Source organism: Argopecten irradians, chromosome 4 (assembly GCF_041381155.1).
Source record: "Argopecten irradians isolate NY chromosome 4, Ai_NY, whole genome shotgun sequence".
Classification (NCBI taxonomy): Eukaryota; Metazoa; Mollusca; class Bivalvia; order Pectinida; family Pectinidae; genus Argopecten; species Argopecten irradians.
The window spans coordinates 47,728,345-47,743,857 of NC_091137.1; the positions used below are offsets into that span (position 1 = coordinate 47,728,345).

The following is a 15,513-nucleotide window of genomic DNA, read 5'->3' on the forward strand; positions in this document are numbered from 1 at the left end:
AGTAAAATGGCAGCCAATGTGCCAATCGACGAAAGCAGTGTTTGGGATGTGTCGGATATTAATAGCCCTACAGCTGAGCGCACGAGCGAACGATACACTATTGGCTTGCATGATCAGAACCGTCATAGGACTGACACAAGCGCTACACACAAGACTTCTGCTCACACCGAGACAGGCGCTTATGGACAAAATGGTGATGTAAATGTAAACAAGCTCGAGCTGGACATCGGTCCATTTGTAAGTGCCACATCAAATGATCTGATAGACTCTGGTATAAGTACTGATTCGTACAGTGGAGAGAGACAACATATTGGCACAACTTTAATAGGCAGTGAAAATCTCAACTGGCCATTCGGGGCTACTATTACTAACTATGAACGGAATGAAAACAACGTGTCAATTAATGACAATATTGTTCAGACAAACTTAATTCGTTCATTCTCTCCTGGTGTAAGTGGTCAAGAAAACGCCAAGGGAGATTATAGATCATTGTCTGAGGGGTCACTTTTAGCCATTTTGGACGAGTTCGATTCCAGTGATACACACGTTCAGGACCTAAAAGTAAAGATGGCTCCAGAAAACGATATGTCAAATAATAGGGACAAAGTATTGACAGATTTTAAAGTTCCACGCGGTTCCTCACATGTACCTAATGGACACGTTATATCAGTTGATGACAAAACCTATGTAGACAATTTACCTTGTTCATGTTCAAATGAAAGATCTGATGAGCGACCACCAGAAATACTTGGACCAGTCACAAGAACTTTGAGATCGTTTAGTAGTACCGATGATGATCTGGAAGCTGGTTCTGGTACTACAAATGGAGACAGATCTGATCCAGAAAAGCTGGAATGGCACTGCCATTCACAGGTCAAGTCAGACCATGATAAACTCGCGAGGAATCAGTTGATCATTGTTTGTATCCTGTGTGCAATGTTTATGATTGGAGAAGCCGTAGGTATGTAAGATAGTAAATAAATATATCTACAAGCACAGTATAGTGACAATATATATATTTTTATAAATTTCAGAAAAAATCGTGCAGAAGCCGCACAATGAAGGAGTTCCGAGATCCCAAAACAACGTGGGTAAAGTACAATTTGTAATTGATTATAGTCCCACCTTCCGGTGCTTGTGACGTCACATATATAATCACACCAAAATATGATGTCATAATCACCGGAAGGTGGGACTAATGGACAGTAAATTGTATTTAACCTATGTCGTTTTTGAAATACTTGTATTGAAGATACATCCAGGCGCTCAAGATTATAGAATCTTATACGGATCTGTCAATGCAAGTGTATGTACCGGGCTTATTGTACATTTAACGTCATTGTTTTGTGAGTAAATTCACAAAAATGACATTGTTTTCTCCGAAAAAGTATGGTGTTCCGTTCGCAAACACACAACATCACAATCAATACGTACTAGTATCACCTACATGCAAGGAAAGATAAGTCTGTAATATGCAAATACGGAATGTGTCCTAGCTTGGAACACTGCCTCAGAAAATCACTTGGGCACGTACCGTTTTCTACTTTTTGTAGATTTCCAATTATTGTAAGGTGTGGGCCTGCTAATTCACACTATTTATACGATCATCTACCATTAATGTTGTAAGTGTTGATTCTTGAAATAGGAGTCCTAGACATCTCAGTAGCGTATAGTGCTGTGCTGAAGTTAATCGCAATCACTAGAAAATAAGAAACCAGCTGCAGGTCTGGCATTTTTGTTGATTTTGAGAAGGCATTTGATTCGGTATCATGGAGGTTTATACTAAAAAAAGAATAAGAATATTTTAACTTTGGACCAAAATATTGAATCATGCGATGCATCAACTACTGAAAATGGAATATTTTCAGAATTTTTTGATGTAGGAAGAGGATATAGGCAAGGTTACCTGGCCTTGCCATACCTTTTCATTCTTCAACTTGTGTCGAAATTCTGGCTATTATGTTAGAAATAATGTCAATATGAAAGGGATAATTGATGTATTATTTAATTAGGAGAAAGAAACAAATTTTAGTTATAACAGTTTGCTAATTTTACAACTGCCTTTTAAATGGTTCGGATAGTTCCCTTAGTTCTAGCTGTTCTTGGACAAAAAAATATGCTATATATTCATGTCTAAAACCAAATATTGAAAAAAAAAACAATGAACATTTATGATGGGGATTCGAAGTAAGTTTATTCCACTGAAGGGATCTGTGGGGACTTAAAGTAAAATTGGACAGACGGAACAAAAGTCCTAGAAATTATTTTATACACTTAACTGGATGATATTATTAAACTTAACTACGAGGCAAAAATAAATGAAATAGATATAGAGATTGAGACCTTTCTTCAGAGCTGGTCAAAAAGAAGATTAACAATATTGGGTTGTATTACAGCTACATCTAGCTTGTCCATTTGTTTATAAGTCTCCCCATGGCCAGCTCAGATGCCATTTATTTAAAGAGACTGAATAGTACTAGAATGTTATCTACTCTTAACCTTACTAGAAAACAGATTAAACAATCTAAGGAGGAAGGAGGGCTTAATTATCTAGAGTGCCAGGTTCTTAAAATCTCTTAAGATTTATAATCAAGACCCTATTTAAACTTGTGATTTTTTGTATCAGGGCAATAAATATCCCAGGTCCGATGGGCCAAGTCCAGTAAAATATGCTTCTGGTTAAGTGAAAATTGGTGTAAACTTGCCCAGTTTCAATGTTAATTACCCTGTTTTGGATAAAATAAGACTGGAATCTTAAATTCGGGCAAGTGGTTTTCAAAATAAGTTTCTAGCCCAGTCCAGTAAAAATATGCTGAATTCTGGTTTAGTGAAAATTGGTGTAAACTTGTCCAGTTTCAATGTTAATTACCCTGTTTTGGGTAAAATAAGACTGGAATCTTAAATTCGGGCAAGTGGTTTTCAAAATAAGTTTCTAGCCCAGTCCAGTAAAATATGCTGAATTCTGGTTTAGTGAAAATTGGTGTAAACTTGTCCAGTTTCAATGTTAATTACCCTGTTTTGGGTAAAATAAGACTGAAATCTTAAATTCGGGCAAGTGGTTTTCAAAATAAGTTTCTAGCCCTGTATATACCTGTATATCACTTTTTACCTGACATAACTTACCGTATTCGACCCAATAAGCACCCAGGATGTTTGAAAAATGGAAAAATGGAAAGGCGCTAATAAGACGAAATTATTGCAAATCTGTACAGTTTTTTCTTTCATACCTACACGTGTAATACTGGCTGGTCTAGGGCAATACACTCATGTCGCCTGAGGCTGTATTGCATGGCTACCCATGCAATAAAGCCTCGTGACGTCACGGCGTCAACAAAATCTCTATTTCCTCGGTAAAATTTTAACATTTTTTTTTCACAAAATTGACTGGTTTTACTATAAAAGATGCAAGCAACGGAATTTGTGTTGAAAATATCACGTAATTTTTCATGTATGGAAATTGACTTCCAGTCGTGGATTTCTTCGAATTTATTTCAAAATGGCGGGATATTATAGTTGTAAAATTGCAGTAAAACGTCGTGGTATGAAAGAAAAATACTCTTTCATAAGTGGATATGAAGGATAGGGATATTCTACCCTCGGGATCACAAAATGTTGCAAAACCCTCGGCAAGCCTCGGGTTTTACTACATTTTGTGACCCTCGGGTAGAATATCCCTATCCTTCATATCCAAATCTTTACAGTTTTGTATAGTTTTGGTCTTTGTTTATGCGTGGACAATTGAAATCGAGGCCTCAAAAAAGGGGGAGGGGCGCTTATAGGAACATGGGCGCTTATTGGAGCGAATACAGTAATTAAAAGTGTCTATGTATCAGTCCTAACCTTAGATATTAATGTTGACTCGTAGATTGTTGTACATGTGTTGTTTGTAAATTTGGGCTAAATATGCAAAAAAAAAAAAAAACAAATATATTGCAAGTCAACAAAGGGTTCAGTACATACTTCTGTCACCAAATAACCATGCTATGATTATGTATTGTTACTAGTGTTTATGGCATGTTGTAGTATACGTAGGAGCACTCATGATCAAGTTTGACCGGATTCAACTTTACAAAGCAAAGGCATACACATCGAGTCCTGATCATGATGACCTTATCAGGAATATATATATATGATGACTAGATTATAACATGCAAATTATGGCATATATTGAACGTCCAAATTGATACTAATGTAAATATTTAATGTTATAGTGTCATCTGAACATAGTGGGAATAATGATTTTATGAAAAAATGTTTAATGTAAGAGTTGAATAGTAAGTGCATTTCCTCAAATCTGCATGTTTTGCCCCAAATACAGCGCGCAGTTAAACATTTTTTTCTCAAGACTAGTCTTCATTTTACCATTTTGATGGGTTTTTTTAGCCCACCATCATCAGATGGTGGGCTATTCAAATCGCCTTTCGTCCGTGGTCCGTGGTCCGTCCGTCCCGTCCGTCCGTCCGTCCGTCCGTCCGTTAACAATTCTTGTTACCGCTATTTCTCAGAAAGTACTAAAGGGATCTTTTTCAAATTTCATATGTAGGTTCCCCTATGGCCCTAGTTGTGCATATTGCATTTTGGGACCGATCGGTCAACAAGATGGCCGACAGGCGGCCATCTTGGATTTTGGTAGTTAAAGTTTGTTACCGCTATTTCTCAAAAAGTACTGAAGGGATCTTTCTTAAATTTCATATGCAGGTTCTCCTAGGACCCTAGTTGTGCATATTGCATTTTGGGACCGATCGGTCAACAAGATGGCCGACAGGCGGCCATCTTGGATTTTGATAGTTAAAGTTTGTTACCGCTATTTCTCAGAAAGTACTGAAGGGATCTTTCTCAAATTTCATATGTAGGTTCCCCTAGGACCCTAGTTGTGCATATTGCATTTTGGGACCGATCGGCGAACAAGATGGCCGACAGGCGGCCATCTTGGATTTTGATAGTTAAAGTTTGTTACCGCTATTTCTCAGAAAGTACTAAAGGGATCTTTCTCAAATTTCATATGCAGGTTCCCCTAGGACCCTAGTTGTGCATATTGCATTTTGGGACCGATCGGTCAACAAGATGGCGGACAGGCGGCCATCTTGGATTTTGATAATTAAAGTTTGTTACCGCTATTTCTCAGAAAGTACTGAAGGGATCTTTCTCAAATTTCATATGTAGGTTCCCCTAGGGCCCTAGTTGTGCATATTGCATTTTGGGACCGATCGGTCAACAAGATGGCTGCCAGGCGACCATCTTGGATTTTGATAGTTAAAGTTTGTTACTGCTATTTCTCAGAAAGTACTAAAGGGATCTATCTCAAATGTCATATATAGGTTCCCCTAGGGCCCTAGTTGTGCATATTGCATTTTGGGACCGATCGGTGAACAAGATGGCTGCCAGGCGGCCATCTTGTATTTTGATAGTTAAAGTTTGTTACCGCAATTTCTGAGAAAGTACAAAAGTTATCTTTCTCAAATTTCATATGTAGGTTCCCCTAGGGACCTAGTTGTGCATATTGTGTTTTGATACTGATTTGTCAACAAGACAGACGGCCATCTTGGATTTTGGTAGTGGAAGTTTGTTACCACTATTTCTCAGAAAGTATTGAAGGGATCTCAAGCAAATTCCATACATAGGTTCCCCTAGGGCCCTAGTTATGCATATTGCGTTTTGGGACCAATCAGTCAACAAGATGGCCGTCTGGCAGCCATCTTGGATTTTGATAGTTAAAGTTTGTTATTGCTATTTCTAAAAAAAGTACTGAAAGGATGTCTCTCAAATTTTATATGTAGGTTCCCTTAGGGCCTTAGTTGTGCATATTGCATTTTGTAACTGATTGGTCAACAAGATGGCTGCACGGCCGCCATCTTGGATTTCATTGTTGAAGTTTGTTACCACTATTTCTTAGAAAGTACTGCAGCGATCTGTCTCAAATTTTATGTGTAGTCGTGTTTGAAAAAGTTTGAAAAGCAGGGAAAAGATCCCTCTTTCCATTGTCAGACATAGATCATTCTTTGGTGGGCGCCAAGATCCCTCTGGGATCTCTTGTTAGATACAGTTGTAACGATTTACTGATCATGATATATCTATGTATTGAATATTCATCATTTACATGCATATGTGACATGTATCCCTATATAGCTAAATCACTATACTCGAAACATTACAGTTGTCTCCCTAGGCCAACATTACTCATTAAACGTTTAACAGCATGCATATATAGCTGACAACAACTTCGCAAGGGTACGTAAAGTAGTCTACGATACTGAACCCATTCGGCAGATGTCATATCAAAAGTAAACATCATCATGCATATGCATATACATGTACATTGATTGACCTACTAGGTCAAAGTAGGTCACCTTTTGGACAATCAAATATTTGCCTTTATATAAATTTGCATAATTAAGATTATATAATTAACCGGTTCCAGTCCCACAGGAAAATCATGAGTCCAAATTTGTCTAGAGTATTGACGAGTTGCGTAAATAACCGTATTCACAGATAAAATATTATATAATGTCGGAAGAGACTATAATATAATTATATAATAAGAAAGTAAAACATCACTTTTTTTTGTCAATTAATGAAGTCCGCAACTGCCCAAAATAAACTTCAGTGGATCGATACACAGACAGTGATGATTAACTTAATTACTTAGCTGAAGTTCATGCACTACTTCTGAATAGTGTGTTAATTAACTAAAATTTAAAAAAATGTTTATATTATTAGCATGCATGTCGATGCGTAATATTATCAAATACATGACTGCAGATCCTGATATATAAAAGAGGGTCTTTTTTTCCCCTGATACTCTGGCTTTCCTCAATCTCTGAACTTGAATTGCATGAGCATTTATATATAATTATTTTTTAATATAAATTACCACGGCTAGCACTTTTACACTCTACATTTATGTATGTAATATAAACGGTAACAAATTCACAAATCTGAATATTTATAAACCAGTTGCAAACCACTTTAACAAATTACTCATTGACATAATTGTAAAACTTGTATCTGAGCTAGGCACAGATTGGAACTTTTGGACCTAATTGGTAATATATATCTAGTCCTGCTTTTCAGAATTTGTATCACCTTTAATTTAGATCAATCTTATTGATCCAATAAATAGAAATATAGATCCTTCTAATCGAACCAGCATTCCTTTAATACCTTCAGCTTCAACCCATTCATCAAACTGATTGCTTGATCCTGTCAAATATTACACCCTTATATTTCATATATAAACTTGTTCTTTTGAACATCATGGCTAAAAGTCTTACTAAATTCTGCCTTCAGTCCTTGCCTGACGAAGGGTATATAGCATAAAACTTTTATTATAATATCATAGATCATGTTTCCATTGTCGTCTTGTTAATTCTACATTGATATTATGTACATTTCATGTACATGGCCGTATATATATATGTATCCATGACATATATCGACATTTGGTTCATATGTTTGTTTGTATGTATTGATAAAAGGTGAGACTTCCTTAAAAATTCAACAATCTATTATATGTTTTGTCTACCCCATTAACTATTTGTATCACATGTACAGTAATTTGTATCCTATGTGACATACATTTGTAATATATAAGGATCCTGTGTTATCCGTAACATTATTACCATATGCATTGATACCACTTCTTTGACCTACATACATACATGTAACTCGGTCCATTGCCATTGCTTGAATCTCTATATATTCATTGAATACATTTTGTGTATCATATTTTTGCGCGTATAGTGCACACTTTTATTCATATATAAACTTACAAGTGAAAAGTTGGGATGCGCATTATACGCAAGTACAAGGCATATGCATTGCCCTCGGTCATGATCACCGACCGGCAGATCCTAGCTAGTGTGCAGTAGTTGTCGTGACAGGATAGGGCTATGGTTGAATACTTAGGTTTTTGAGTCAATGTTCAAAGCACATATTCAATATAAAATTAAAACATCACTTGAAATTTCTATCTTTAATTCTTTGAAAATTCGTTTGGGAGCCCATGTTCACAAATGTGTTCTTGAAAAAGGTATCTCCAAATCTAAACGACTAAATAAATATCATCTGGAGCTTGAAACAATGTATAAGTGTGCAATTAATTTGTCACATTAAACAGATTACCTTATAAATATGTTTCGCCTGTATGTGAAAACTTTGAACTTGCAAAATGTTTACTGCGGAAGTGAAATAATGCAGATATATATAGGCTAGCATGAAATGTCCAAGTTTCGTGAAACAGACAAAAATTTCATCAATGTTAAATACTTCTTGTGCATACATTCATTCATAATTATGTAATTTCAACATATATACTTACTTGACTTAAAGACATAAGTTGCAATGGTTAAAGTATAAGTTTTTTAAGTTTTAAATTTTCTACTTATAATTCTTTCATGGTAATACCAGGTACTTCTAATTATATAACATCTTATCTTCTACATATGTAGTACATGTATATATACGCACTCTCAAGATGTTCCATCGCCAACAGATCTAGAGCATAAACGATATACTCATCATTTGAACAATAATTGGTGTTTACCGACATTTCTACCACAATAGGCGGTGTTATTCAACTCTCAGGGTATCAAATAAACGATGCAGCTGTTGATTAACAATTTGTTTATACCACACGTGGTATAACCACACGTGGTATAAACTCTGTACGCATTCTGATTGGCTGACACGGTGAACTTTGACCGAACTACGTCTTTCTGAGTGTTGTGACATCATTTGTCAACGTCATCAATAATCGAGTGACGTCATGCTATGCTGTGATCGCCGCTTGACGCCAAAACTGCTGTTGGGTAGCGTACTTATCCTCGTCGTATTTCTATCGGCTAAAAGCGGATATAATTGTGGTAGAAACAGGTCACACGACTCGTGGTTGTTGGATATGGAATTTATTCCACACTCGTAAGTTATTTTTTAAAAGTTACAAAAGACACTCGCTAAAGCTCGTGTCTTTTGTAACTTTTAAAAAATAACTCACTCGTGTGGAATAAATTCCATATCCAACAGCCACTCGTTGTGTAACCTCTATGTATATAAATGTATGTCTATAGTTAACACGTACAATCATATAACTTCTTTTGCTTTTGGTGGATTCATAATATAATAAGTACTTTATCACTTCATCGATCCATATAGGTCATATAAGTGTCATGGACTTCTTTCAGTACGCATTTAATTTTTTAAAATATTTTTATCTTGAAACAAACTAAGAAGCACAAACTTTTCAATGGTGGAAATGGTGTAAAGTAAGTTATTTTTGTAGCTGAAGATTAATGCTATAATCTGTCTGCTCCTTGTTTTCATAGAGAAAAAATACCATGTAGCATCGATAGATGTTTCAAATTAATGTTGAAAGAGAATTCAGAATATGAGTGAAATTATTCAAAGCTATGTGTATCACTTTGTATGTTGTAGCTACCCAGTACTAGTATATACAACCTAATTAAAATTTGATATTCATTATCTACTTTGCAGTAATTATAAAATCCCTATCGACGGAGTAGGTAATGATGGAACATCAAATTTTAATTAGATCGCCCATTATACCATCGTCACATGGCTATTACTCAGACACTGAGACAGGAAAATGAATATTGATTTTTAGATCAAGCATATCATCCAATATCATGTTCATATACATGTATCTCTTCAGTCGTCACAAAAAAAATCTCCTATCGAATTAATTACATCACTGATTAAAAGTGAGCACTGAAATGTTTACTGTTTGATAAATATCTTTTGTATAGAATAAACAGTCTATAAATTGTGATGTGGTGGTTAATAGCATATCAAAATTAATTAATAACAACTAGTATATCAGACTCAATTTTGATCAATTTCAAATATTAGAATAGTCAAAAACAATCACTGATTGTAAGCCAAGCTATCGATAGTCAGATATTTTTCGTAACTTGGACTAAAATCAAGTACTCTGATCACAGAGAGGTTTGATACGATTGTCACGGTACATAAATAGTAATTTTTATATTTCAACATTTGTTCAGATATTTCAGTATAAATTGTATTTCAAAATATATAGGAGATTATTATAGTTGGTTTATATTCAGGATTTTGGATCTAAGACTAAATAATTGGATTTGAATAGTGTTCATTAGTTCGAGTTGACCAGTCTTGGCATGTTAATTAAGGGAGTTGACTGGTGACAAGCCCCTAAGCTGGCTCAGCCAGTCTAATTGTAATTAGTAAAATAAACATGTCCATTTAATTTGGGTTCTATTGTACAATGTTGACCATAGGTATTTACTATAGGGGCATATTAGATTATCACAGTAATGTAATATTTTTAGGGTAACTCCGCCCACTAATTAATTTGTATAGCCAATCAAAGTCTAACTTTGTATCTTTAGTAATTAAAGGGACAATTCATTCTAAGAGAACATTAAAATTTGTACATATATCGGAAAAACCCAGTTCTAATGGAAATTATATCAGTCGGTTTTACTGTGATATGCCAGAAAAGCCCATGGTGGTGAAATGCGTGTGAAATGTTCAAACTCGCTCGCTGTCCGCCATTACACATTGTGGTCGAACATCTTGTATGCCGAACCCTGTCCCTTGCTCGTAGAGTAATGCTACTTTTGTCTAGAACTGCTCAAATCGCTCTGACAGTAGTGTGTTTACCTTATTAGGTGAATTATCTTGCCTCAAAATCATTTTATCACCTTCGCAGTGGTTATGTAGTTCATTTGTTTAACGTGCGTGACTTTGGCTCGGGTATAGGTACAGCGTCCATATTCTACCTGCTTAATCGTATTGATCAACGATTTGATATTTCAACGATATTAATTAAAATACTTAACAATGACGTGGAATTTGTCAATGTTTAACGTTATTTGTTTCATAAGAAATATAGAACAATACATTTATGTCATATTTCACTTCTTGGTTATGTAAAAGAATTAGCCTGAGTGAATTGTCCCTTAAAAAATTGACTTTTGATAGGGGATAATTTATATAATGATATGGAGTGTGTTAGCCAGTTATAGTAGAAAGAGAGTGGACCCGAGAGCATGAAGTGTGTGTGCTGGCCTGCGCACATGGACCCATGGACATTAGACCAATTTTATAGTACAGGCCAGCATTCCAATATGTAATGTTTGTTAGAATGATAAGAATGGAAAATAAATGCAGAAGAAGAAATCATCAACAAATCAAATGAACAGTTCACCAAGTGCGTACACCAAAATGTAGGTTTCAGAGAAGGGTACCCGGTGTGGCTTATGCGATACCAGACTAATTCCCCAAACTAAATAGCCACATCCTGATGGACCTCCAAATCACAGAATTGGGGAAAATACCCAAACCCCAGCAAAACACTTGGTGACACGATAACAGATCTTGAGCAAACAGCCATGATAAGATGTCACTTTATCAAAGGCAAACACCTATATTTTCTTTAGATCATGATCGTCGGTGTTTTTGACCATGAGTTGCTACTTGGGGTTTTGATAGACGGGCTTTCAAAATCGGGAGATTATGTCACTGTCGTTTTTAACAATACGATCAGGAAACGGGATAGAGTGTCTAAAATCGTTAATCAGATTTTAATTGATACAGTAATTTAGGCTAATAATTGATAATTAAATGGGAGAGAACCGATGCTTTTATATATATATAAAATCTATGCCAAAACCGTATTTCAAAATGTTTTATTGATATAGACAATATGTTAAAGATGTTCCACCGCTGACAAATGGTATTTTTCACTATCAAAAACAGGAGCAGATGATTTTGTATTTTTCTTCAGTTACAAAAGTAACTTACTTTTCACCATAACCACCATTGAAAAATTTGAGCTTCTAATTTTACTTCAAGTTAAAAATATGAAAAATAATTAATTGCATCCCGAAAAAATTCCGTGGCACTATATCTTATATGGAATGAAGTAATGATTGCGCGTGCACCAAAGGCAAACTAAATTATTTTATGTTATTTTTTGTGTTAATTAGGCATATATATACAAAATTAAACACCAATTATTGTTCAAATGATGAATATCAGTTATGCTCTGTCGGCGGTGGAGCATCTTTAATTAATCAAGCAGTAAAACAGAAACCTTTTTGCATAGCCATATAGCGCTGTAGCTACAACCTATCACCTAATTATTAATTCTATAATTGGTTACCATTTAATTACATATTCAAGCTTTCAGTTTCCCTGGGGGATTTTAGGAAAATGAACCATAGGTATTTACGGTACTAGCTAGGTTATCCTCAACTGATGATCAATTTTACATGTGATTTTATTTTACAACGGATCCGAAATTCCCAACACTTGTTTGAAATCCCTATCCATAATTTGACTGTATTGTTGCCATAGCTAAAATTGTAGGCGATATATTTATGCAGTTCTAGTATAGTCACCCTACTTATTAATTTACCTTCAGGGACTCGTCAAAGTTTAAATTGAATATGCAATGTTTACAAGTGATTCTAATTGTTGATAGTGAAATGTATTTAGCTTAGGGCCTGAAACACAGGTTAAGGATTTACATGTGATTGACCATTTTCTTTTGAAATTCTTTATCGAACATTCGAATGTTTACGAACGAGGTTGAATGGTGTATGCCTGTGGTTATGAACACTCATGCACTTTTATAGTCTAAGTATATAGCTGTATGATTTTGATCACGAGTGCCCACTGGACATAATATATTATCTGCGCTTGCACATATGACGTTCAAACTGCATGTACTGTTATTAAGTATGAATAAACATAGTTAATTATTTACTTATATTACAGTACTAGAACTATAATTGTTGTTCCTCTTTGATACATACAAATGGGTTTCTACATTTACATGTATAGGATTTTGAAGTTAAACGCAAAAATCTGTATATATATATATATATAGTCACTGTACAATATATAACACATGCTTCATACATTGTCGTTCACTGTGTACGTACTGCGCCGATCTTTTCTCATTTACATTTTAGATTTCTTAACGAATTTCACAGAAATGATCCCGATATTGTTCCAAACAAATGTTAATTTTCGAATTATCCTAAATTGAAGATGGAGCCAGAATGGACTTCTTGAAAACACATTTTGAAGTTCTTCTCAATTTCTATCTCTGTAAACTTAATGATCCTGACATGGTTTCAACCAGGTGTTGTTATATTTTTGGTTGGTCCGAAATCCAAGATGACCTCCACAGCTGCTATTTGAATTCCTCAAGTTTTACCAGTGTGATTTAGCCAAAACTTAAATACCTGACAAAGTACGTTGGACCCAAGCTTAAGTCAACCCAATAAACAATAACAAGGAAAAATCAAAGATAAAGGTACCGAGTATAAAAATCTTTTGGCCAAGTATATACCGGTATATATTATTGTCCCAAATTCAACACTCCACATATTGTTTCTATCAAATATTGTTTGATTTCCCAATAAAGTTTAAAATCATTCAAATCAAACATCCGCTGATTACGTATCTCCTTGGTTAGTGTATTTTAGGACTAAAATATACATCTAAACAGATACAAGCATAGTGTTATCACAGAACGCAGTGCTATTTTCAGAGGGAGCCGCCCAACCTGGTTTTCGTACACAACTTTATCTCTGACATTCTAATCTTCACATGTTACCTGGGTACCGTTTATTGTGATAGCTACTTTATGATTCCCCAGTCTCGGTCTCACTAGGGACGTTTCCGAGAGATGTGCGACACCAACAATATAAACACATGGACAGATATCCTATTGTAATATTCATCAATACCGTAGCTTGACCCTCCTGAGTCAAATATCCTAGCTATTGTAATGTATATATTTATCAATAGCTTGACCCTTCTGAGTGATAAAAGTTGAAATGATTTGATTTACTATAGTACATCAAGTACAATTCAGTGTAGAACAAGAAAGCTGACACTTAAAAATGAGACATAAATGGCACAATTAAGCAGTGTTGATGAAAATAAACCAGACAGAAATTTAGAACATCCCTGAATAGGGTCTATGTAAACAGCAAAAATCAATTATTTTTCAATTCTATATCAGTTTCGCTATGCATTTATTAATTTTTAGCTCACCTGGCCCGAAGGGCCGGTGAGCTTATGTCATGGCGCGGCGTCCGTCGTCCGTCCGTCCGTCCGTCCGTCCGTCCGTCAACATTTCCTTTAAATCGCTACTAGTCATAGAGTTCTGCATGGATTGTAACCAAATTTGGCCACAAACATCCTTGGGGGAGGGGGAACAGAACTTGTATAAATTTTGGCTCTGTCCCCCCCGGGGCAGGAGGGGCGGGGCCCAATAGGGGAAATAGAGGTAAATCCTATAAATCGCTACTTGTCCTAGAGTTCTGCATGGATTGTAACCAAATTTGACCACAAACATCCTTGGGGGAGGGGAAACAGAACTTGTATAAATTTTGGCTCTGACCCCCCGGGGGCAGGAGGGGCGGGGCCCAATAGGGGTAATAAAGGTAAATCCTTTAAATCGCTTCTCGTCATAGAGCTCTGAATGGAATGTAACCAAATTTGGCCACAAACATTCTTTGGGGAAGGGGAACAGAACTTGTTTAAATTTTGGCTCTGGTCCTCCGGGGGCAGGAGGAGCGGGGCCCAATAGGGGAAATAGAGGTAAATCCTTTAAATCGCTACTAGTCATAGAGTTCTGAATGGAATGTAACCAAATTTGGCCACAAACATCCTTGGGGGAGGGGGAACAGACCTTGTATAAATTTTGGCTCTGACCCCCCGGGGGCAGGAGGGGCGGGGCCCAATAGGGGAAATAGAGGTAAATCCTTTATATCTCTACTTGTCCTAGAGTTCTGCATGGATTGTAACCAAATTTGGCCACAAACATCCTTGGGGTAAGGGGAACAGAACTTGTATAAATTTTGGCTCTGGTCCCCTGGGGGCAGGAGGGGTGGGGCCCAATAGGGGAAATAGAGGTAAATCCTTTAAATCGCTACTAGTCATAGAGTTCTGCATGGATTGTAACCAAATTTGGCCACAAACATCCTTGGGGGAAGGGGAACAGAACTTGTATAAATTTTGACTCTGGCCCCCCGAGGGCAGGACGGGTGGGGCCCAATAGGGGAAATAGAGGTAAATCCTATAAATCACTTCTTGTCCTAGAGTTTTGCTTGGATTGTGACCAAATTTGGCCATAAACATCCTTGGGGGAAGGGGAACAGAACTTGTATAAATTTTGGCTCTGACCCCCTGGGGGGCGGGAGGGGTGGGGCCCAATAGGGGATTTAGAGGTTAATATTAAAATTCCTTCAGAAAAGAAACAATGAACCTGTATTCAGAACATTACTTGGCATTACAAACCAGGTGAGCGATACAGGCCCTCTGGGCCTCTTGCGTTTATTTTTGTTGTTTAGATATATTTCTTAATTTGGATCAACGTCTTCTGGTTTTATGGTCACATATACGGTTATGTTGGATTTTTTAGGCAAATCCAGATTTTCAAATTTTGATGAGTCTTAATTATATAATAAAAAGAAAATGTAGATTGATCTAGAGGGT

The 15,513-nt window shown here is 36.2% G+C and overlaps 1 protein-coding gene across 1 annotated transcript in view; it reads left to right on the forward strand.

Moving 5' to 3' along the window:
• LOC138321850 (uncharacterized) overlaps positions 1–15,513 on the forward strand; it is a 36,005-nt gene continuing 20,492 nt past the window's right edge. The window contains exon 1 of the mRNA XM_069265848.1: positions 1–961. Coding sequence (XP_069121949.1) covers positions 7–961 — 955 coding nt within the window. The 5' untranslated portion in view covers positions 1–6. The remainder of the gene's footprint in view (positions 962–15,513) is intronic.